The sequence below is a fragment of the Trachurus trachurus genome (genome assembly GCF_905171665.1).
Source record: "Trachurus trachurus genome assembly, chromosome: 4".
NCBI lineage: Eukaryota > Metazoa > Chordata > Actinopteri > Carangiformes > Carangidae > Trachurus > Trachurus trachurus.
This window is the reverse complement of record NC_139898.1, coordinates 24,463,460-24,489,929: the sequence shown is the minus strand read 5'-3', so window position 1 is coordinate 24,489,929 and position 26,470 is coordinate 24,463,460. Positions and strand designations below refer to the sequence as shown.

The 26,470-nt window shown below is 41.1% G+C and overlaps 1 protein-coding gene across 1 annotated transcript in view; it reads left to right on the top strand.

Annotated features, from left to right (window-relative positions):
* Positions 1 to 7,981: 7,981 nt before the first annotated feature.
* The window catches only part of hmcn1 (hemicentin 1), a gene marked incomplete at its 5' end in the record, with an annotated part of 85,377 nt that continues 66,888 nt past the window's right edge, over positions 7,982 to 26,470 (top strand). The window contains 2 exons of the mRNA XM_083970616.1: positions 7,982 to 8,237; positions 25,213 to 25,283. Coding sequence (XP_083826742.1) covers positions 7,982 to 8,237; positions 25,213 to 25,283 — 327 coding nt within the window. The remainder of the gene's footprint in view (positions 8,238 to 25,212; positions 25,284 to 26,470) is intronic.

Here is a 26,470-nt window from a genome sequence, read left to right as displayed (position 1 = left end):
AAAGTCGGATTTTCTACTTTTTTTTAGAACTTCCTGGTGTTTATAGTTGAAACATGAAGTGCCTGTAGCTGGCTGATGTTAGATCTCTGCTCTGTTGCCCTTCCTAGGCTGAAAAAAAATAATGAAATCCTCGGGGAAGGTGAATTGCCCCACTGATCTTTTAGTAAGAGGACGCTCCTTTCCTCTCATTTCTGTGTCTCTATTTTTTGCCACAGGCTGTTTGTCATATGCCTTCCATTTACCTGCTCAAATCTGTGACGCAACACATGATTTGTCAGTCACCGTAGCAATACGCGCCAGCTGTCTGTGTGAAAACTTGCACAGCAGGATTTTCAACATGTTTCATTTTCTCAATGATGCAACGCAGTCGTTGTATATAGAAAACATAAAGAAAAAGGGAAGTCGGGCTGCTGTTGTGACCGTATACTATGTGTTTCTTTACCTTTCCCAAGTCTCCCCACTGACTGTATTGCCTGAAAATAACTGGTAGAGGAGAAAGTTAGTCTTTTCCAGTTTTGGGAAAGTTGGGGCGAGATCCATTGTGCAATGGAAAAGGAAGTTATGCAACTTAATGTCAAGTCCGCTGGATTATTTGAGGTTTTTTTGGTAACTTTATGGAGAAACTGCCTCAGCTGTGTATGCTCCTGCCAAGTAACCAAACCTTTGCCAGAATCTAAAACAACTAAACGGGTTGCCAGAACCAGTCCTGTGACATTTAAGCTTTTTGTATAAAAGGTAAAACGGCACCTGTGCTAACAGCACTCAAAAAAGTTTGACCATTGTCTACTTAAAAAAATTAAGGCAACAAAGTGACAATTAATATAATTGAATAGAATTTAATTACTTCAACTTTGATTAAAAACTATTGATTTAATTAAGTAAATTTAAACAAAACTATTGAATAAATATTTACTAGGTATCTGAAGAAAATTAAGTTAGATTTACCAAATATCTGTGATAAAGTGATTTAGATTTACAAATTAATTAGGTGGAATTGATTTAGATTTACTAAATATGTGGATGATAATGCTTTATATTCACTAATTTTATGTGTGAAATTGAGGCTATCTTTCTAAATATTTGGTTAAGAATGATTTGGATTAAATAAATGAAATAAGTTGTATCAACTTATAATTGGTACCACATGACTTAAAATCTATTTAATGTTATTAATTGTCACTTTGTTGCCATAATTTATTTATGTTAAATCTACTCAATACCATGTCTTCTTGTTGCAAGAATTTACTGAAAGTCAGTTAACAAATTACCATGTAGGAAAACAGCAGGTAAACATTTATTTATGCAGCTTTGTTTACATACACATTTTAACATTTTTCAAAAAGATTTCTTTTTGGTAAAATGCAAAAATACAAAGACATAGAGAGGAAGGCAGTATAGAAAAACAGACATAATGTAGGCTATACAATAAGGATATGTATGCTGACAATCTGTTTATTATGTATTTTGATCAAAGCTAATTCTCAAGTGGTCTCATGTTCACAAGGAAAGATCAGAGAGATCTATAAATGTAAATATAAAGTGCAGAATGACCTTTGACCTCTGCCCATAACTTGTTGCTGTTGCATGCACAGAAGGACTTTTGGGTGTGATTCACGGTAAGTTTTTTTAAACTGCAAAAGCCTTTAAAATGTTTGCTGAAATTATAAAAAAGGCAAATATGTTTTTTAACAATTAAAAGAAATCAAAACATCCCTGTGCTGACTGGCTCAAGTCTGGGATAAAGGTCAGGTACTTTTGCTTGGTTCTTCATTAACTAAAGTGGCACCCAAATCATTATGTCCAAACCAAATTCCTCCATTAAAACATGCAACATCCCATGCAACACAGCAGCAAGTTATGCCAATATTGAGTCCTTAAAATTATAACCCTCCCCTCAAATGACTATGACAAACTAGAACTACAGCACTGAAACTCAGGCAAAGCATTGAAGTAAACCATTTGACAGTGACTTAACAATTACATACAGACCATCCGCAATCTTTGAAACATCAACAACTACATCAGATAAAACAGACGTATATGTATATTTCCAAATTTTCTGGAGCTATGAGGCCTGCAAGCAGAGTGATAAAATATTTCTGGAGAACAACAACCACTTGTGTGTCTGCCTATGTGAAAGTGGACTGTGTTTCTGAAAGGCTTCAGAAGTGTACCTGAGCTCCTTGGGATAGGCAAGATTCACTATGCGTCAAGCCAATGAGCATGGCACAAGCCTTTGGAAAGTTACCCAGAGCTGTCAGGACCTTTGTTCCGATGTCCTCAGGTCTTCTGACAGATTAGTTTGGATGCTGTTGATTTTCATCGCTTGCCACACTGTCTTCATCCTACGTATAATAACAAGAACATTTTGTATTTTAGACTGTACAGCAGAGAGACAGAGACAGACTTCTTTACATATTAAAATGTATTTTCAACTTACATCATACTCTTTAAGGAGCTGAATCCCCAGGGTACAACATCGGACAATAACAATGTCTCTGGTTATGTTGATGGTAGGAGCCTGAAATAACATACACATGTCTGAAATTAAAAAGTTATGCATACAGTCACAGGCTAACATGTCCTCCTGTAGATTTAATATAAATATAAATTAAAAAAACATATGGTCAAAGTTACAATACCTTCAGTAGGATAGTCTGCCACCTCAGTCCCATGGTCCCGCCCTTTGAATGGTGGAGGTTCAGAAGAGAGTATTCATCCAGCTTGGACATGTGATTCTGTGAAACTCATCCTGAATATGAACGACAAATGATGTAGCCTGTAAACCATATTTGATCTTGAAAATACCCAAAAACATGATATATGAGATGACGATAACTTATTTTATATCAAATAGTTGACAAATCACAATTGCAATACATAGCCTACAGTGGTCTTGAATTGCTGATTATGCGTGCATCTAAGAAATGCATAGCTTTAAGTCATTTGGATAAATTGATATTTTAAGCCCAAACTCAGAGGGGGTGATAAATGAAAATAAACTAAACGAGTAATAAAAGTTTAGACTTACTTTTCTATGTACAGTAAGGTCCATAATTATTTGGATGGCAATCATAACATATGTTTTCTGTTCCTCAGGCCCTGGAGGGGGATAAAAAAACAATGCTGCAGTGTTTACATGTGTCGCAGCTACCGATACCCCCCACCCCAGTACAGTACAGTACAACCGTTAGCGTCTTTAGAGGGTAAAAGCGGGGAAGGGGTGAAGCTCCGATTTTGAATCGCGATATTAAACTTAATACAATGCTGTTAAACTTGTTAGATAACTTGCGGTAATGCAAAACAGTGTTCAACTGCTGGAGCAACGTAGTAATAAAGTGTCTTTATTGAAGCTTCTTACCTTGAGCAGATGACAGACAAGACGGTGTTGGCTGTGGCAGACATGTTGGTGTGGTGCCTCAGGCGGAAGTGTAGCTACGGCGATTAACACCAAAGAGTTCCCATTGAGTAGAATTTATTAATTTTTCGACTTTGTTGACTTTACTGATAAAATATAATTAAATCTTACTCAGTGATTTTGAGCTGATATTATTCAAACAAAAATGAGTAAAATGCAATTGATAAATAGTTCATATTTGATTAAATCAACATAATAATATACCAAACTGCACAAAGTCATTTTTTTCATGTATAGGTTACTAGTTTTTATTTTGTAAATATTAATTTAGCCCAGTCACACTTTTTAGAGTGAGATAGAGGAGGGATTGATTTCTGTTTTCAGGAACAATTGGTAGGCCTGTGCCTCGGTGGCTGCGTTTGAACAGTGCCAGTGTCAGTGTATAAATATACTGTTATACAAACACTCCAAGTCTACTCTTGTGATATGATCTTAGCAAATTCCTGTTTAAAACGTTTTATTATGGAAGTAAAATGTCAAAACCAAAACCTGATGGTGTTCTCTTATTGGCTACGATGCTAACAATTAAACTGATTGCTCTTTCTTTTTATTGCCAAAAGGTCAGGAATGTTTATTTGTGGTATTAACTGTAACCGCACCAGCGTCTACTGGACACAAACAGTGTTCACCTCTGTTTGCTCACATCTGATAGTGAATCTCTTGACTTTAGCAGAACTGAATCTGCCGTACATCCTGCTGCAGGGTGTGTGTGTGTCTGTCTAAGTATCTATTTTTGACAGTAGATAAACTTCTCACATACGCTCAGATTACATCTATTGCTCCACCGTATTTCCAAAGAATGCGGATTCACATTATTTCTTAATAATTTCTTAGATCTGTAGGGTGCTTTCAGATGAATCGTTCACATTGATAATCTGCCAGACATGGTGCAAAAAGTAATGACGAACGAGTGTGTAAGAGTGCATTGACAATCCCTTTTATTGTTTTGTTTTGTTTTGTTTTTCCTGTCTGAGCTTGTCAGGAACATGCTGTACCTCGGACTCCTGTTATTTCAGCTTGGGAAAAAAAAGTGATTTATTTATGTTGTGGAACATGTTGTGTAATCATTGCCTGCATGTTAGATTTGCTACGGTGCATTTCAAGGAGCTTCAGCCTCCCTATTTGTTTGCCATGCAAAATTGTCATCAGCTGACACCCACTTCCTACATCATCCCCGTGTGTCTTGGGCAGTGAGGTTTGGGTTCTTATTTGAATGTTTCCATCAGACTTTCCACACATCCTCCAGTAAAGACTTGGTGATAGCTTTGGCGAAAAAAGCTGGATTTCTACTGATGCCAATGTTGTGTATTTTATTGGAGACTATGACAATTATTTTTATGTCCTCTCTTAACCTCTCTATGTCTGTAAGTTTCAAAAACACATCCTATTATCATGCCAGTCAGGATCTTTTCCATTTTCAAGGCCTTGCAGCAGCAGCAGCAGCAGCAGCAGCAGTGGTGTGAGATACAGTAGCAGTGGTGAACTAGCGCCCCCTATTGCTGAAGTATGTTAACTGTTCCTAGTTTACAAAGATGTTGAGCAGGCAATCAAATAGAGTGTGCAGAGCAGTGGTAGCAATGAGTAAACATCCTGCATTCATACCGTCTCACTCTCTACTATAAGTAAAAATGCAAAAGCTTTACCTTAAATATTTAAAGAAGCAAAAGTAAAATGACTCATTATGCAGTAAAATGTCTCCAGTGACAGATGTATTTTTTTTTAGATGTGACATCAGATTGTTATTAATATTAATAAACTGATGCATCAACAGAAATGAACTCAGTTATCTGAAATGTGTCGGGAAGCAGCTTAAATCTTAAAGGAGCATTATCGCAAATACAGCAGTAATAGCATAAAATAAGCTGAAATATGCAAAAGATGGGTCGGGGGGAGCCATAACTAAATTTACAAAAAAAATCGCCAACAGTGTAGTGTCCGTGGGGCAAATGCAGAATTTGTCTAAACGAGGCTGCTCTCTCTCTCTGACAGCTGCCCACTTGTTTATATCTGATAAGCTCCGCCTGGCTCCATCTAGTGGCCGAATTAAGAATTTGGATTTGCGATAATGCTCCTTTAACTATTTTATAGATTGCGTGTATTACTGTATGTATGTTTAAGCGGTTTTGTTTCAAAGTAACCATCGAGTTCAGCAGTCACATAAATGTGGTGGAGTAAAAAGTGCTGCACTTCTCTCTGAAAGCCAAAGTAGAAAGTAAAAAAAAAAAAAAAAAAAAATGAAACACTGAAGATGAAAAAACTGGAAAACTGTGCTAATGTCCTAATACTTGAGTACTTGCTTTACACATTAATCAGGTTCCTGAGGCCTGAGAGGGTTGGGGTTAAACTTTTGAAAACAGTTTTAACTTTGTTGTATATGCAACTTAAATCCCCTGATTAATTGCTCTTTACTTCCATAATTCACTTTATGTTTTTTTTTTTTTTTTTTTTTTTTAAACCCTTTGTTGACATTTTGCTGTCATTGTTGTTGGTGCTTTTTATGAACTATGAAGACTTTTTAAATGAAGGTGTAGATATCTGCTCCTAAACCTCATTAGTGGTCTGCAGACTATTATGTACCCACAATGCACCAGCACCACAGAGCGACACGGGAAGTCCTCGGCAGCCAGCAATGGGCTCTTTGCACAGCTCCACTACTTCCTGAACTTAATGCTGCTCCTTTGTTTCCTGTCTTACATTATTGGACAACCTGATTAATCCAGGTGTGTCTGACCATTGTGACTACTCAGGCACACCTGGATTAATCAGCTTGTCCAATAATGTAAGACAGGAAACAAAGGAGCAGCATTAAGTTCAGGAAGTAGTGGAGCTGTGCAAAGAGCCCATTAGCTCCCTGTGGGTGTCAAACACTCATAAGCAACAGACATAACCTCCATAATGTATTCATTGATTTACCAATATGACATAAGACATGGATACGTCAGTACAATATTGAACTTCATATCCTCACGTTTTCCTACATGTTTTATTTATCTCATATACACTGTTGCCCATAAAGTTGGAATAATTTAGTTTGCAGACACATTCTTCTTTTTATTCCTATTTACACACATCAGTTATCACCTTTAACCAGGTGCAATGATTACACACTGATTGCCAGTTACCCAGGTGAAACCAATCCATGCTTGTGGACAGTAACTATGCCATGATGCATTGATCGGTGTCAGGGGTGGTCATACTCAACGTTAGTGACTGAATGACGTTTGAAAGAGTAATATTGGACATTCTTATGCATGAAATCCCCCGCAAATATGTCAAACTGACCAAAATTGAAAAACTGAAACAAAGGCCTAAATCCTATTGTTCAATACCCCCAATTTTGTTAAATCCTGAATGCAGTGTTTGCAGAGGTTAATTAATTTTCACAGTGGTGTGTTTGGAAGAGATTGGTCAATAAAGTTTTGAGAATATATACATTTTATCTATCAAGAATAAATAACATTGTCACAATCATTTCATGAGAAGAGGTTAAAAAAAAAAAAAAAAAAAAAGAATCCCACTTTATGGGAAACGGTGTATATTATATTACAAAAATATGTTTTTTTTTCTTACATTTATTGTACATATTTAGCTTCTTTTTTTCTCTTTATCTACTTATCATTCGCTGGTCTCTACTGAGGGAGCAACTGTAACTGGAGACCAATAAGCTTTTTTTTTTGGGGGGGGGGGGGGGGGGGTGAAGCGTGAGATCAGACTGCAACCGCTGGGTGGCGCTGCAGAACACAAAACCACTGGAGAGCTGCTTCTTCTGGATGATCCTCATCCTCTTGTACCAGGACTCAACTCTCTGAGACCATTTAAACCCTCATCAGTGTCTGAGCAATTACAGTTCACTATGGTGCATCATTAAATGACCTTGTGATAATGAACATGTGATGGGATGAGATCCCTCATCGCTGCGTTCATACCTGTGGGAGATGCAACAGGTGCGTAACTCAATCACTAATGACTGTAGATAATCTGATCATGGGAAACAGAAGAGCTGCAGATGTTTTTATTTCTTGTAATAACGCCTTTGTTGTGTAACGTGACTGAAGTAAATTTACGCACAGTCGCTCCAAGTGACCCAAAGCATCTCATCCAATCAGAGCCCTGCTATTCTGCATGGGGGTATTTTGCGCCTCGGAGACTTTGTGGCCAGCTGAGAGGTGGTCTTTGTATGACAGAGCTGAGCCTGAGCGAGCTCCGACTCCTGACTCTGCAGATCCAGCACACAGCACAGCAGGCTCTGCTGCAGCGACAGACAGGCACCTCAGAGGCTTCAGCTCGCACTGAGGTGAGAGGCTGCGACTTCTGTGCAACGCAAACTATACCGAAGACACCAAACAGAGGCACACGAAAAGTGCACTAAAAAAAAAAAAAAAAAAGCAACAAAGGATTTCTTTATTGCACTTCTCTGGCTTGGCTTTGCGCCCTTTGTTAAAAGTTTTTCAGTCCATTTTCAAGAGCCTGATGTCTCTGCCGTTAGCTGGAGATTCACCTTGAGGATCCGAGAAGAAAACACCACAGACACAAACTGCGTCTGAGAGGAGTCTTGGGTCTGAAATGGGCTCCAGACTGGTGTGGCTGTCCCTTGCGCTGTCAGTGGCGTTGTCCGCCGGCCAGGACGCAGGGACCGCGGCCACGAAGGAGGACATCCCGGAGGGCGCATCAACCCTGGCGTTCGTCTTTGATGTGACCGGCTCCATGTACGACGACCTGGTCCAGGTCATCGAGGGAGCGTCCAAGATTTTGGAGACATCCCTGAGCAGACCGCAGAGACCCCTGTATAACTTTGCCCTGGTTCCCTTCCATGACCCAGGTAACAAACGCACAGCACACGGTGCCACACGGCGAGTGAAAGTCTCAGTCTGTGCTGGTCACTCTCTTATTGACTTTTCTCTCCTATACGCTCATTTGCTGTGACAATGCGTGCACGTGTTTTTGTGATTATTTGGGGGTTTGCACGTTGCAGTGGAAAAACAAAAGCACACAGAAAAGTGAGAAATGTGATAGTTTGCTCACAATCCGCCCTTTGAGTGCCTAATGTCCCTCACACCTCCAGAGGAGGAACTCGGGGGGATTTCGTCTCAGCGCACAGATGTTCAGCCTGGCGGTCACTATCATTAGCATTCCGCCAGGGTTAGTGTGTGTGGCTTTAGGTTTGCAATGCAGCTTGATGATTATCATCACCCCTGTGCTCTCTCATTCTGGACAACTAATGTCTAGGCAATATACTGTATCATTGGGCTGTGTATAGCTAAAAGTAACCTGGGAGACCGTCTTATAAAAGTAGACCAATCCTCAATAATCATTAATGAAACAAATAATTCACATTATGTAGAAACTGAGTCTTCGTGGGCAGCACTCCAGTAGTCTGTCACAGCTATTCCATTACATTAAATGTTGAATAAGTTATCAGTATTTCTATTTACCATGAGAACCAAAGCTTTACAGAAGTTGACATTTGAATGGCCAGATGTTGTTTAGGGATTTTTTTTTCTTGTTGTTTCTGTAATTACTATTTTCTGAGAGGGAGGGAGTAGAGGTCACTCACCTGCTTACAAAAACACCATCAAAGGCTGCTGTCATGCCATGATGTGGTGGGGAGGTGAGGGGTGAGTTTGTGTACTGATCTGGAGGTGAGAAGTAGAAGGTGCCCACCTGCAAAAATGCTCATTCAACAGCGAGAGCAAGAGGACATGCTGCTGCTGTGTGCTGAGAGAGGGTGTGTGTGTGTGCGCAGCAAAGTGCTCTCCAGAAACACTTCTGTAGATCTTATAAATGTCAACAGAGACAGGTAGTGACAGAAATTAGACACGACCGAGGGAAAAATCTTTTTTTATGATACCACTTATCCCAATCATTTCTGGCCAAAGACTCACAGTTTTATAGGATTTGTGTAATGTCCTGCCAAAATACACTTTTAGAACATTTTACATGGACTGATCCTCTGCATTGCTTCAAGATATGTATGTTTGAAATCTACTCGGCTAAACTCTGCAACCGTAGACACGAACTGATCCAAGAGATCTGAAAAAAGGAGAAAGAGATGAATAAGCAGAGGTGATCTGAGTGGCGAAGAGACAGATTCCTATTCCAGATGTTTGTTCTCCGTTGCTAAAATTTCAGCGCGTTACAAATTCTTATGAGGCACCACTCCTCAATCATCAATTCAATCCAGCATCTCTCTGCCTAGAATAATAATTATGTTAGGAAGAAAGAAAGAAATATTCTCAGTATACACAAATGTAACAAATGATGAATTCATTATTGTGGGGCCTCGGGAGGGAAAGTAAATCTCAGATCATTAGCAGATGATAAAAGAGCTGTGATGCATTGTGCATTGGACGAAGTGATACTGTAGTGGTGAAAGAATACTGTGATTATAACTTGTATTTAACTCCAGAGCTCGGAGTATAACTATCTGATTCCTCCCGTTCCTGTAAACTGAAACTGAAACAGAACCCCAGTGTTGACTTCCCCTTTTTTTTTTTTTTTTTTAACAAACTGCCTGTCTGTCTTCGTGTTTGTCCCCCTGACCGCCAAGTGACGTTCATTTGCTTCTTAAAAAGTTAACGAGGATGTCAGAATGTGTTCTCCGAGCGCCTCGGGGGGATAGAGGAATGATTAGCACAGCACACTTTGCAGACAGGGGGTAGCTGAACATTTCCCCAAATGTTGTTCTGCCCCCTGTCGCTCCCTCTCTCGCTTTTTGTCCCTCTCCAACAACATCCCAAACTCCTTGGAGAGAATCAGTTTTGTTATCATAAGGACTTTAATTTAGGCTTTGTTTCATTCTGACACACAGATCCATTTTTTTTTCTCCCCCCCCCCACTTTCCATCCGACCCAGTACGATAACGCAGTCCCTGTTTGATTTGGCTCCTTTTGAATCAGAGGCCCCGGAGCTTCCCCCCTTATTTACACTGCAATCTGACACAGTAAACACTAGAGTGTGTGTTTGTGTATCTGCGTTTCTGCCGGCCTGTGTTGTGCACATGCCTGTCTGTGTGTGTTGTGTGTGTGTGTGAAGCGAGAGTGTCAGGAGGATGCCTGGATATTGGGGTCAGGCTTGTGTGGGAAGATCAGTCAGGAAGCCCCCCCCCCCACCTTTCCTCCATCCTGCAGGGAGAGAAAGAAAGAAAGAAAGCAAGAGGATACTTCACAAGTCATTTTACTGAGGCACAGGGGTTGTGTACTTAGCACTACGGTCTGAGAACACACCAATGAAACCGCGGAAGGCTTGAATTTCAGCTACCCCGTTGTGTTATCGTTTTATACCCCAGTGACTTTTGAAAATGGCTTTCGCTTCATGAGAGAAATGGCTCCGTGACAGGCAGCGTCCTGGACTGTTTGAGGAACAGCTGTGAACATGAACATCTCCTCCGCTGCAGCGACAGACCAGACGGTGATGAGTAATCTGTCATTAAGGAATCTGCAGTCTTTTTAGGCCGAGGAGGAGCTAGCTGAAGGTGTACTGCAAAACAGGCTCGCTCGGTCTTATATGGAACATTTATTTGAGAGTTTATAGCCAAATAAACTTTATTTCACAACACTGCTGCCATTCCCAAGCCAGGAAATGTGGACTTTTATCCCAGGCCTAATGTCTGAACGTTCAGCTTTCCAATTAACCATGAATGTAGAAGCTCCGCAAAATGCGAACCAAATGCTTTCAGGAGTTGAAGAACTGACATTGAGTTGAATAAGATGCGAGTGCATGCGTGTGAAAATGTGTTTCCACTGTCTGCTTGGCTTCTGCCTTTTCCTTCTTTAAGGCTCTGTCTGCTGACGTCCTTACACACACATGCTCATCCTTGTAAATACTACCTTGCTGTGAGAGGGCGTGTTTGTGTGTGTCTTGTATGTGCTTGTGTGAGTGTTTAATTGGCTGAGGTTGAGATGGGTCAGAGCCCAGTGCTGTGGGTCAGCGGGGGACCTCAAACAACTCGCCGTTCAGTACAGTCAGAGGGCATTGGGGTATAGTGACACTTTTATGTTGTGTTAGCTGTGCGCTTAGTGCGATGCCTTGAAATGGAGCAGTGACTATGAAGTTCACCCTCTGACTCACTGCTTTAATTTGAGAGTGTTTGCATCCACATTAAATATAATCTGTCAAATTTTTCTTTTTAGATGCACCTTGTAATTTTAAGTGACAGAACAAAGGAGACGTGAACATAAACTCAAATAATGTAAACATATATAATCCCCCATATTCAACATAGATTATGTACAGGTTGAATTATGTGCTGTAACATAATTGGGTTATAGCACATAAGGGTAGCATTGGATCATTAGGACTGAGGTCGGGTTACAGACTTGAGAAAACTTTCCCCTCCTTGGTTTTCTTATCTTTATGGAACGATGGAAGATGCGAACTGAATATAATGATATTTGCCTTATTGACTGCCATCGGCCATCGGAAAATACTGATGTGGCTGATGTTTATCTGCTATGTGGCATATCGTGGTGATGACTCGGAGGAGAAGCCTTTTTTTTTCTTATTTGAGGGGACGTGACTCTGCCGAGACGCCAGAGGGCTCGTGCATGTTCAATTTGTTAAAGTTAAGTGAGTGAAAATGTTTGGGTTTTTTTGTGAGTAATGAAGATTTCTTTGTTTCCTTTACACAAAATAGGAATAGACAACAGAGAAAAACAAACAACAAAACACTGGTACCAGCATCGACCAGGCCAAATTGTTATTTTAAACATCTGTATCAGTATTAGCCCAGACTTTTGCAACTGGTACATCCCTAATTTAAACCTGGTCTTCGTTTCCGTAGAGGTGCCTTGGTGAAGGCTGCAACATCTTTTGGTTTGAGTCTGGGTTTCTTTTCCCTTCTCTCTCAAACCTCACTCTCTGTTATCATTTTTTCTCTGCTGTCAAAACCTCTATTTGAAGCATAAAATACCCACAGTACTGATCTACTGAGTCAGAGTGTTGACAACATCCTCCTAACACCTTCTTCTGTATAAAAAAAAAAAGGCACAAGCCGACCTGAGACAGGCTTGTTGAGTAACATCAGCTTGTTCCTTTCAAGAACAGTTCAAGTTTAAGATCTGGACGTTTCAAAATTCACTCCAGTTTCTGACATCTTGGCGTTCTCCTTCTGATTTATTGGTGTCTAGTGGCCTTTTTCCTGACAGTCCTCTTTAGTTAGGAGATGGACTGAGTCCCAGGGTGTGGAGGGTTTGGCGAGATAGCTTCTATCTCTCCAGCGTGATCAAAGACGCTCATCCCACTTTGTTGGTGTTCAGTGTCCTTTTCCTACCATCCCATTTCCCCCTTTGTTTCTGTCTATCTAGAGCAGCAGTTATGTTGTCTGAATTGCCCCGCCCATGTGAGATTACAAGGAGCCTGCGTTTAGCTGGACAGAGTCAATAATGATGCTATTAGGCAGGAATGCCAAAGGAGAGAGGTGGAGGTTGTGGAGAATTAGAGGAAGGGAGCAGAGTGTGGCCGGCTGCATTGTTTGTCTGCGTGTTTCATGTCCTAATAGACCTGCCCTGGAATATTAAAATGGCCTTTAATTTTTAGGGCTGTGCACGCACCTTCTGAACTGCCCCCAGGTGCTCTTAGCACACAGTGCATGTAGCTTTGTGTAATCCGCACTCAGGGGTCGTCCACCTTTCATCTTGCACATCGACATCTTTACAGATTCCAAGGCTAATTATGGATAAAGGATGTTGTTACTGTTTTAAGAAAAGCCACAGGTAGTTAGTTGACCCTCCGCTGCACCGGCTGACATGGATCCATTTGGGAATGAATGAACCATTCAAGAGGCATCAAAGGTTTCTGCTCCTCCTTCCTCTCGGACCATGTTAGGTCCTTTTTTTTCTTCCTAACTCTAAGCTTTGGATTTGTTTTCCAACCTCTGGTGAATTCCGAGCCTTCTCCCGAGGTCCCGAGGGTTCACGTACCCCGGTTGTGACCTTCGGGGCTCTTTGACATGGCTGTCTGGGCTCTCGTTGATACCCTCTCGACCTTTCAGTGGCTGGTGTTTTGTTTGTGTAGCGGCGCGTTGTCCCATCTGAGGATGGAGAAGATCTGAACACGGAACAGAAGTGAAAGATAAGACAAGAAGTCACACTGGGGGCATAAAAGATAAACAAACAAAAGAAATGTAAGATGCAGTTTTTCAGCCGTAAACGTCTGAAGACAGAGGAAGATGATTCATGTTGACATGTTTATTTATCACAGAGGAATCTGACTGCTGTCAATCGGTGTATTTTCTCAGCTTGCATCATGTGTCAAAAATGAATTGTTGCTGCACGCCTGAGATGTGTTTTTCCTGTCCAGGGGCAGACATGTTTACCTGACCTATCCCTAACTCTTACCATGTGTCCACACAGCATAAGCAGCAGCCAGTCACTCCAAGTCCATTTACTTCGGAGAGCTGAGCACCCGAGGCGAGTCAGGTGATTTTGATAACAGCTGCCACTGGCCGCTTTTCTTTTTTTTTTTTTGTTGTTGGTGGGGAGCAGCTCAGCTCTTGAAATGCTGTTCGTGCAGTTTGCTGTGTCCAATTCTGTGTTGTGACTACAGAACCAACACATTCAGAAATAAAATATAAAATTATGAATAACACATTGACCCATTTTTTTTTATGCCTCTCTACAACAAAGGTTTTGGCTCTAAACCGCTCTCTCAAACTCATTGCCCTAGAATCCAAGTGGATGGTTTCCAGCTGCTCACTGCCAGCTATACCAGCTGCAGACATGCCTACACTATGTTGTATGTCAGTATTTGCCAGTCAGCATTTTTTTTTTTTTTTTTAGCTTTATTACTCATAATAATAAGCAGCAACCTCAGCTCTTTTACTGTTGCCCCTTCAACAAGGGCTTTCCTCAAACTAGTGTTTTTATAGTCAATTTGGACTCTACAGATTGATGTCTAGACAGTGTTATTAAGGAAACATTTTTCTGAAGGGATTTTTTTTACACAGATTCATTCAGTCATTGTTTTACATCATACTTTTGGTGTCTGGAGGACTCATTATGAGCGAATTAGATTTATGTCTATAGATGCGGTGCCAAAGTTGAACATTCCCATGGTTTTGGTATGGCATGACCTCATGTTGGCTGTGTTTTCCAAGGTTTTTTATTTTATTTTTTACTTTACTGTGCAAGCCGTTCATTTACACTTTAGTTGAAACACGTGTGTGTTTAGAGTCACATTTCATTGTTTACAGTCACAAGGAAGCATTTACTTGAGTTGGATTATTCTTTTAACACACACGGGGCTGTATGTGCAGGAGAACAGCTGGATAGCATCTATTGTTTGTATCTGTGTGTCCAAAAAAAGTATATTTTCTTTTGCTTGACTTATTGTATTTTCATTATTCAGCTTATTTGTAGTGGATCAAATGATTGTGAAAAATATGAAAGAAGTCACTAATTATCCAATGTTTCTAGTTCCTCTGGGTATTACAGAGCTTTATGGCATCTGTCAACTCTTTCTTTTGGTTTTCTTTCCAGACAGCATGCCGGGATAATCACAATGTACACTATCTTTCTAGCACTACATTATATATAAACAAAGTTAGCAACTAGAAGGTGAACATCTTGAATCAATAAGCCGCTCTCAGCAGGAGGTGGAGACCAAAATAGAGCTAATACATGTATATAAATATGTGATGTAAATGTTATTTGTCCAGAGATATTCTCCTAAATGGGTGTTAATGTTCCATAGTTAGATGTGTAAATAGCGCATTGTTTGCTGACACATTCCCCACAACAACTTTATAAGGTGTTAATATGTCAGTGTTGTGATTATAGCTTGTTATGCTGCCTCCAAGTGGCCAAAAACTGCTGCTTTAATTAAAATCCTTCTACCTGCCGAGCTTTATATTACACACAAGACCTTTCCGAGCAGGACATTGCATTCGTGTAAAATGTTAATGATCTTATCAGTGCAGGACCCCAGGTTCTCATATGTGAGCAAAGGTTTTTTAGTGACGGTATGTACTGTGTGCGCCACAGTGGACAAAGGCTTTATTTGGTGCAGTTGAATAGTTTTAACAGCAGGAATGTTGTTCTGTCAGAAAGATTGATTATTTAACATTGACTGTTCAGCTGGTTGGTGGCGAGCCAAGTCTCCGAGATGCTGTCTGTAAGTGTGCAAGAAACATTGTACCTCTGTGCCATTTGTTGTGCTGTGCTTCTCATTTCTCTCTTTCTTCACAACGCCCACGCCTGTTGTCCCCTCCAAACCCAGAGGAACCCGCTGTGTAGTAGCAGCGCTGAATTATTTCCTGAAAGGCTCGACAACTGGTGACATGTTCCTACGTTTGCACCAGAAGAAAGGCCATAAATATACATAGAAGCGAGGAGTAGAAGTTGACATGCAATAACAAACCTGACATTGCGGCCTTTATGGTTTTTAAATGTGTCTGAACCTGACGAATGTTGAGGGAAACTGAATTACAGGCTGCAAGGCTGAAGGCCAGAGTCCTCAGTGCCCTCTGCTGCTGCCCCTGCCTCTGGGGGGGCAGAGGACACTTGCCTTATGCGTTGGTTGAAGTTGTGTCTCATGAAGACCACTTTAGATTAGTATTACCCACATTTGCAATGACACTCCTTTCTTGTTCCAAAAATCCTTGTACAGACAGTAAATCATTGTCAATATCACACATTTGAGTGTGAAACCAAAGCTTATTTTGAAAAAAAAACGGTCATCGTCAGCTCAAAAGGCTAAAAAAAAACCTTCCTTCCCATATACATACAGTAACTTGAATTTTGATATTTGCAACATACCTGAGGAGATGAGAGCGAGCTGCGAGAGGTCGAAAATCGCCGCCTCAGACATCTGAGCGTGCATTTGTGTGTGGTCGACAGTGCAGATCTGCTGCATCTGAGGTTTCCTCCGGCTGCTTCAACACGCACAATTAGAATTTCCTCAGTAAAACAAAAGAGGCACCAAAGGCTGAACCAAAAAACGCCGCCCAGTCACTTTTGAGCAGTCTGGGATTATTACACCGCCATCAGTCATAAAATGTGTGGTCATGAGCTATGCAGTCTTGTGGTTGTAATATTGAGGTTGTTGTCATTCATTTTTTCAAACCTTATACTTAACTTTTAGCGTAAATTAATATAATCCCTGCAATTAAAAAGGCCACATTTGATTCAAACGTAATTTTTTTTCTAAGAGTGAATCATATGATCAATCCTGTCCAACTCTCAGGGTTTTGGCTTTTATTTCTACAATGGAGACCATATGTAGAAACCTCAATGACAGCAGATTTCTCAGGAGGTTTTGCTGTCTCTGCTGGTCTTTGCTCTTTCAATCAGAGGCATTCAGAGATAAAACACCTGGTGCCTCTCTAAAAGCCTCAGCTTTGTCTTTTTCATCCTCCTCTCCAGTCCTCCACCCTTCACATGTTGTCAAGGTAGTGAAATATGTAGTATTTGTATTACAGGTAAAGAGGGCGTTGCACAGCACAACCTATCTGGGGTCGGGTCAGTTTTGTAAGCAGTTTGGTCATATAAGATGTTGTTGTTGCAGGAGGCGTCACCAGGAGTTACGACCACGATTTGTTCGCTTTGGTGTTTTTTGACCGTTTGCCACCACGGGTGAAGTTGATGAAGAGGTTAAGGAAGCTTGACCCAGAAACCCTGCTATCAATCAGTGTAGAATGAGTGCTGAGCAGAGAAAAGACAAGAAAAGTTCATCATAAAATAGACCAGAAGTCTCCTAAAGTTAATTGACACTGTGTTCATCCTCACTGCGTCTGGGTCAATGAGTTCTCATTTGAAAAAACTGGCATATGGCACCAAAATGCGTCTGCAAAAAAAGTACTGTGTATGATAATCTTAACACAAACCAGATTTTAGCTTCTTGATTCATGATATTTCAGACTTGAATAGGAAGGGAAAAAAAGGAGTCATCATACCTCCACGTGGCACTTGATCTCTCCCAAAGTCCCAAAGTCAGTTTTATCTCTACAAGCCAAAATCAAACACCACCAAAGTCTTTACAAACTGTGCAGCATATGATGCTTTCTACACCCAACAGTCTTATATTAAGTAAGGAAGTACAAGACAAGTATCTCAGCTTAATTAGTTAAAAGTAAAAGTAAAAAAAAAAAAAAACAATTAGAATTGATCAACTTTAGTGTGGCTCCCTTATAGTAAAACATAATATTCAGAGTACCCACACCTTCTTAAAGATCAAATTTAAAGACTTTATCAGGACTTTCCAGGCACAATTCCCTCAAATTCAAGGATCAATTTAAGGACAGCGTATAATATACTTCTTCTTTGCTGCTTGGCAACAGACAGGTATTATCTTTTCTCTCCTAACATGCAGATATAATGTATATCTGATAAAAACCGAGCATCATCATAAAGCCAGTCGACATACTGTGGTTATTCCTCTTAGTAGATGGGAATCTCTTCTCTTATTTTCAGCATTAAGTTATCCTATTACTTTCGCCCTCTTCTTTTGCATTTTCCTCCTGTTTCTCGTATTCAGGACAGGACGTCTAGGCCGTCGCCCAACCACAGAGACAGATTACGTTCAAGTCTCCCTTTTTATGTTTTTCCTGGTGACAACTAGACTAAAGGTTTTGGACGCTCACGTGTGACAGTGTTTATGTGAATCATTAAAGCAGATATCAGTGGAATGTTTTTGTTAATATAAGTCCTAAATAGTCCTATTTTCCGTCAGCAATCACTTACATGAAGTATTTCAGCCTAAACACGAGTCTCTCCGTCACTCTGCTCTGCTGTAACCCGAGGAGAAAATTTTCCTTGTGGGATACAAGTGTTATCCAATGAGGAGAGAGAACGGCATGAAGGGCTGTGTGTGCAGCCAAGGGATGCGCGTGAATGTGGTGACGTAGCACGAGGACCAATTGATGCCTGACAAGGGCGGGGGCTGCTAACTCATGGTGCGTTCAAAGAAACTCGTACTTTGTGTTTTTCCTTCCTGTGAAGTCATACCAGTTCGATCTGGTACGAGTTCACGGGTCGGAAGTTACGAGTGGCCGTTATAGGGAACTTTCACAGACAACAGGATGGTAAAAACACGAGCTACGGGTTACCTGGAACGCTACCAAGTCGTAGTTGTGACTTGAAGCTGTAACTTACGGTTTCAAAAGCCTGCCTTGAACGCAGCATTAGCCGAAACGGCCGTGAAGCTGATATCTGCTTTAAGAATAGACATCTTTGTTGGGTGCACTGCGATCGTTGCTTCTCACCACGCTGTTCTCCTCACCAGATGGAAATGGAGCTTTGTAAAGCATTTGTTTCCAAGTTTAAGTTATCATACAGTTCTGTACTATTTCTGTGGTTCATGTTAGCATGTAGGGATAATATATAGATGGTTTATGTTGACAGATCTCTCCCTAAGTCTTTGGTCGACCACAATGGTTATTGGATATTCTGGGTTGAGTCAAAGCTGTATATGAACATGTCTCAGAGGTTTGCATTGAACATCATTATACACAATGAAATGAGCAGTACATATGTGTTGCTTTTACTGACCAAAAACCATGAACTCATGTGCACAAGTAAATACACAGTTAAACATACATACACACAGGCAGGAGATTTTAATTCGCTGCAAGGTCGCCGTGTTTCTTTGGCTGCAAGAAGAGCCGCAAAACCACACATCCTCATAAATGACATCCATGAATTTACACACACACACACTTACTTAATTAAGACTTCCACTCGGGTTGCATCTTCCTCTGTGTTCTGTCTGCGGCACCAGTTACCAGTCGGATAGATGACTGGTGGCTCAGAGCTGTCGTCTGCCTCTGGAACATGCTCGCCATCAGGCCATTCATCTGGGAGGAATTACACGGCTGCGTGTGGTGTGTGTGCATCAGTTGGGTCCCAGCATGTATGTGTGCGTGTAGGACTCTGTGTGATCATTTGAACTCATGAGTTCAATTAATAGAGATCAGTGGTTTTTGCGGCCCACCGTCCCGAGACACATCCAATTGGATCAAGAGAAGTGAAACAGGAGAGGCAGGGCCTCGGCTCATGGAGGTTAAACTGCCTGGTGGTCTGTCTCTCTTTTCTCAGGTTGTGGTGAGAATTTTCCATCACAACTTCAATTTGTGGTGGTTTTAAAATCAAGCTTGTTGTTAGCTCTGTTGCTGCAGGGTAAACCTAGGTCATTAGATGACAAGGCGAAGTCAGGCGGGGTAAAAGATGCAAGGGGGGAGTGGGGCGAGGAATAACAGCAAGAGAAGAAACATAGAAGGAGACAAACTGTAATAAGAGATGGAAAGAAAAATATATAGAAGAAACCGAGGGGTAAAATAGGGAGACTTCAAAGCAGGAGGAGTCTGGGTTGTACAAAATGCAGATATAAACATGTCACTTCAATCCTTAATTACTGCAAAAGAGTGAGAGATTTGTAAAACAGACATCCACACGAAATATGATCTTCATTATGTTGACAGTTTGCTGACAGTCTTAAAGACAATACCTGACAACAGGTCTTACAGAAAAATGCATGTAACCCAGCCATCCTCTATCCAAATGGCTCCTAAAATGACTTTTCCCTGTGCTGTATTCAAATTTTTGGATGCGTTATTCTACTACTCAGTTTTCATACTGGCTTGAGTCAGAAAAGAATAGTTAAAAGCTCATGAATGCAAAGGAAAAGTAAAAGAGCATGATAAAAAACATGAAAAGCAGTTTTTTAGATAATATGCTGTTTTGAATTTGGGGGGTTCGGTTTGTTAAAGGAGCGTAAATCTGAGTCAGTGCTGGTGTTGAGAGTTTGTTTATTCCACCTCCACAAGGAGCACATGGTAATATCCCTGACACCAGTAATAGATTATTATCCCATCAGAGGCACTAACCGCTTCCTCTCTGCTGCGCTGTCCCATCTGAAACAGGCAACACATATGAACTTGGTAAAAAAAGAAAAGAAAAAAAAGAAGCAGGAATCAATCTCATGAGTGAGTAATTTCCTGTTTGGGGAAATCTTTTAGGATGATTTCACCGCTGGTGTCTGAGCACAAAGGGCCAATTTGAGCTAATTTAATTAGTGGATTCAGATCAAAGGGGAAAGTAAAAAAACACAAAATGAAGGAATGAAACGTTAACAATGAATAATTCAGTCAATAAAGTGTGAATATTAATTTAACACTGCACATTGTTTTCTGTAAAATAACAGTATGTGTGAAGACTATTTAGACTGACAGCTGCTCATATTAAGATCATTACTAATCATTATTAAGATAAGTGTTGTTGACCTTTCACCTGCAGTGTATTTGCTTATGTTTGTGTTTGTGTATGTGTGTGTTACATGTCAAGGGTGTAATTGCACATGCGTTACCTCACGTACTTGTGTGTGTGTGTGTGTGTGTGTGTGTACAGTATGTGTGTGCAGACAAGTTTGCTCCTTTGTACGCGCCACAGCCCCGGACACTCTTCCTCACAGAGCTGCACTAATTGCGCCGTGTGCTGTTTCACATGTGTTTTCTCAGTGGGGCTGATTAAGTGAATTATGCCCCATAGCTGATGGTCGGGATGACAGCCGCTCTCATTCTGGCAGGTTTAAGCCTGAGTCAGCAGAATGACAGAAAAGCAGTGTGTGTGTGTTTATAGCCTCTGTTGCTGTTAAGTGCTGTAACAGCTTCTTGTTGTGTAACCTGTTTTTTTTTTTTTCTTCTTTTCTTTTCTTTTTTTTTGAATGGAGAAAACCACAGAGACTCGTTTACCTGAACATTATTTTAGTAAATAACACATGGTTGTATCATAAAACAGCCCATTAAGGCAGTTTGAATAATAATACTGAACCATCCATCCATCCATCCATGCATTGTCTATACTGCTTATCTGCTGACGGTCAAGGGCGGGCTGCAGCCAATCCCAGGTGACATCACATGACTAAACAAATAACTTTCACATTTGCACCTATATTAGTACTTCAGAATTGCCACATAACCCAGTGTGTATGTCTTTGAACTGAGAGGGAACCCACAACTTGCTAACCTCCACACAGAAAAGCCTCAGGCCACCGGATTTGAACTGTGAGGCCACAGAAATAACCACTTCCCCACCGTGGCGTCGCCCCATGAATAAACCCGTGCCCTGTAAATAAAGGAAAAACACAACACAACGCTTTGTGACTGTGTTGCTACTGTTGATGATGCAGGCGTTCTTCAGGTCACTCCTGGTCTGTATATTCACACAGCGTTTGGTTTCTAGATCTGTTTTTTGTTTTTTTTCCAAACCAAAAAGTAATGGTGAGTCAGGAACATGCCGGTCTTTTTTTCTTTTTTTCTTCAGGAATGAATAAATTAAAAACAGGTTGTGAATGGTAGATGTAACCGCTGCCAGTGCTAACTAGGAGAAATCAAGCACAGAGCACATTAAAGAGCATAACTTTCCCAAACTGTCACACTCTGTCACGGCCATAACTTGTCGGTAATCCAGAGCAGAAGGATGACAATGGCTCTGTCAGTTGTCTGTATGTAGCAGCTTGTGAAACTCTTCTGTATTGCTGCCAGAAACTGAGAATTTATTTGGTTGGAAGACAGTGACGGCTGTGACCTTTCAACATGTTGGCCTTGGAATTCCTCGCTGCTGATGTTGTAAGGAAAGAGAAACTCACTCCACGGTGAATGCATGAGTGACTCCCTGCAAATTACTTAAAGCCCGAATGTCAGTGGAGGTGAAGCCGAGTTTGCCGTTGGACACTTGCCCAGTTTGTTCCATCCCATTAGAATTTCTGCGAGTGTTTAAGCCTGCACGTGATGTGCAGATGCACGCTTTCACAGACGGCATTACAGATGCATGCTGTAAGAATAGCAAGGTGGAGGCTGAAGTCATTTGTTCTCATTGTTTACCACCACCTCCCCCGAGCCCGACCCACTTGGGTCAACAGCTCACACTGCGAACAGATTAAGAAAACAGGATGAGATGAGATGCCAATTTCCTTTTTGACGTGTTTGTTTTGGGCAATTTCTCTCTTTTGTTGTTTCTTTCATCAGACTTTAGAGCATTCCTTCACTCTGACTTCACTCACTTGGCCTTGTTCGTGCCACTTAGGTGTTCCTTGTCATCACCGAGAAGCTATTTCCAATGTGGCAGCCAGAAGAGTGTGTTAAGATTTCCCTTATATAGCTGCTCACATGATGCGGACCAGCCATCCCATGTCCTCACACATGTTTTATTTCAACAATCGAGGAAGGTACATCAGAGGGATATTTTTTACTTCAAGATCGCAGTGTTTTCCAAAATGTGTATTCGTCATTTTTTAAAAATATTTTCTGCTGTTTTGTGCGAGACATCTGCGACTCTCATGACCTTTTTGGAAAGTGCACCTCTGGCACCAACGGAGTAATGGTTTCCCCGTGCTTAACCAGTTTCGATGAGGTGCCAGTGGGCAAGGCACTGTGCCCTCAAAAGCTGACTGCTGTGGTGATACTGATCCAGTCCAGTAGCACACAAGCGCTTCCTCATGTGATAAAGGCATTTGAAAGAAAATAAATAATAAACGGCAGTGATATTGTACCGTAATATGTCAAAGTCGAAGATCGTTACACTAGTAAACTTTGAATAGATTGATTTATTTCGTCTCTTACTGTGTAGAGGTCGCGACTATTAGCTCTGGTTTTCCACGGTGCCGATGCAAAGAGGGTGGCTGCGGTTTAGTGGCGCTGCAGCCAGAATAGTATAAAGAATACTTACAACAGCCATGGGAACTTCTCCCATAAGGAAAGAGATGTCAGCTTTTCCATCTCTGAAAAGTTTGGCTCCAGATCCATGTTCCGTTCAGAGCAGCCAGACACATTTCCATGTTAGTTTTGAAAAGCGTTTCTGATCGCCACAAATGTTCCTACACTCCACCTTGAGGATTTACAAGGATGCCAAAATCTGGGTCATTTGGAAAAAGACTTTTATCCTTTTGTATGTTATTATAGAAGTTGAAAGTGCTCGTGGAGTGCTTTTCAAGTAGAACTGTAAGGTGATGCTGGTTGTGAAGACAAGAGGCGAAATATACTCATGATTCCTCGCTGCACTGGGAGGTAAATTATGTCAAACTCAACAACCTTAAAGGCTTCACTCAACAGAAATTGCACAAGAGTGAAGAACAGAAAGTTCCCCACAATACTTGTGTTTAAGGAGTCTCAACACTCCACTAAACATCTAAATTTCTCATTTGGGTTCTGACCTTTAGACCAAATTTGAAGACTGTTGTAAAACAGTTTAAACTGTATCCTTTTCCAAAAGTCAGGGATCCTTTGTAATTGCCCTCTACTCAACAAGGGAACCCTTGTTTTCCAATCTGCTTGCATGTGCAGAACTGCAGTGTGTGTGTCTGTGTGTGTGTGTGTGCACATGCAAGCCTACGTGTGTGTGCTTTTTGCAGCCCCTCATCAGGCTCATTCCTCAGCACAGCTGCAGTGGCTGAAGTCACACAGTTTGACTCAAGAAGGGGCTTAGCAGCTCATTAACGGACAGAACAAAGTAAGCTGAGAAACAGCAGTGACTACTAGCACTGGCAGAGCTGCAGAGCTCAGGCCGTGTTGTCACTGTGGGGTTGTTGGGGGGGGGGGCTTTGCTTTGCTTTCACTGAAATGACAAGTCTTTGTTCGGTAACCACTGAGGTTTGTCTGCGTATACGACCAGAGCTGAGCCGGTCGGAGGAGTAATGAGTTGATCAGTCGATCGAAGCTCCGTCAATCAGCCACTAAAGTAATCTTACATAAGTGTCAATGTACTTTCAAATGTGAGAATATGATGCTTTTCCTTGTTTCACACATTAATAAACTGAGTATTTAAGTTTTTGACAATATAATGTTTAAAAGTGAATAATTTGCAGATGACTAGATAATAAAGGTAAATGTCAGTTGCAGGTTTATATGAAACTCATATTGCATATAATATCTGTGCATCCTGGAGGAGGGATCCATCCTCTGTTTCTGTCTTTGTCCCATGCAAGGGTTACATTGAGCTTTCTCCCTTTAACCATTGGTCTAAAGATACAGAAGTGATTATGAATATTCCCAACTTGACAAAATGGAGCCAGTTGAAGTCGTCGTGTCATTCTTGATATTTACTGTATATGTTAGTTTCTTCTGTTGGTTTACTGAGATCACAGTTGCACCACAAATGGCAGAGTGAGTAATTCTGGTGGAATGGTAACAACAGTGTCTGTTTCGACCAACCACCGAACGAAGCAGGACTGTTTCTGATTAGAGTCGGGATCAGTCACTCTGTCTCTTAGGAACCAAAATTGATATATATTTATAATCTGTAATTCGGTCACTGCAGTTTCTCTTAAACTTTTGCCTGTTGTCTCTGTCTCACGAGCTTCATCAGTTGAGTTATACTGAATCTTTTCCATGAACTAGACGATAACGGTTTTGATGCATCAGTGACTGAAGTGTTTCCAGAGCTCGGGTTGTTTATCGGTGCAAAAACAGCTTCTGGCGTAAATGATGGTTGAATAGAAGAGAGAAGAAGTACAGACCTTCAAATAATCACCGTCGTCATGTCTCCATTGTCGCTCCTTTTATGTTTTTCCTCCATCACTTGTCTCTCTGTATGTATCTTTCTCACATTTCGTTTTTTATCCTTTCCTTTCTCCGTTAGATAAATATATCCCCTTTCCGGAAATTCTCCTCAGCAGTTCATATTGTGACATTTTAATCTGGACATCCGTAAGCTTTTGCCAAAACTAATATTTGGCTCAACAGAAGAATTTAAGGAAACAAAAAAAAAAAAGAAAAAGGAAAAATGCTTTCAGTTATTCATCAGATGCAGACTTGAGTTGAGCCTGTGGCCAGATTAATCACACAGCATCTTTCTGTCGTTCCTCTGCAGAGATTGGACCCGTAACAATCACAACAGACCCGAAGAAGTTCCAGTATGAGCTGAGGGAGCTGTACGTTCAGGTGGGTTCAGAGATCACATTCATCATCACGCCGAGGAAACGGCAGCTTGAAGCCTGGACGCTGAGGGTCATATGGCCTTGATAAAAGCAGCAGACTATGGTCATGCCAGAAGTCTGGGTAGGAATGTTTGTGAACTGATTAAGACGTTTTATCGGCATGATGAAAGAAAGGAACAATTAGATTTCCCGTTTCATGTTGATTTTCATCCTTTATATTATATCACTGCCATTTAAAGCCTTTCTTCATCTCATGTTTATTTTCCCGCTTGCGCCATTACAAACAAATGTATAAACAAAGACATGCGAGGGCTAGACAGCTCAACAGAGCGCTGCCAAGATCAGATTTTTGTGTAATCACTCAAACAGAGAGAGAGAGAGAGAGAGAGAGAGAAAGCGAGAGAGAGAGAGGCGGCTGTGCGGGAACCTACTTATGAAACACTGGAGTGAAACACAAAAAACTGCAAATCCAGTTCTCTTCAAGTTTAAGGATGACAGAGACACAGAGACAAGTCGCATTCAGAAATCTGTCCTTTGAAGAAAGACTTTGGCAAGTGTGTCTGCATCCTTGGCATGTCCTGCTGTTAATCTGATGTGTCAGTGTGTGTGTGTGTGTGTGTGTGTGTGTGTGTGTGTGTGTGTGTGTTGCGTGAAAGCGATCCAGTTCCCTCTCACTTGCTGCTTTCATTCCTGAGTCTGTTTTTCCTCCCGTCACCTCTTCACCTGTACAACCCCTGAAGAGGTTTTGGCCGGAGCGCCTGGAAAATGCTCTTCAGGATTGACATTTTTCGTGACATTGAATTTTTTTTTTCTGTCATGAATGTGGTTTTGTTTTAGGGAGGAGATGTTAGGCAACACTTCATATTTTTTAAGTCTGAAGAACAAAAGTGCACTGGGAGAAGGGAGTTATCAGTCTGAGTGTTGGGGGCAATAGGTGAACGGGGGAGACAGAGGAGTCCTGTCTCTTCATCTTCCGCCCCCTCCGGTCTAAAATAGTGGGTCACTCCGTTCCAGATGTTACTCTTGGGGGGTTTTGCATCAAAGATGAGCTATTGAACCCCTCAGACAGACAGATGTGTTCCTATTGGGGTGCCATAGCAGACATTTCCTTTTGACCCCACCAGTCAGACAGAGAGAGAAGTAAATGAGAAAGAGAAGGTCCTTTGTTTATTGCCTTTGTCAGTATGATTA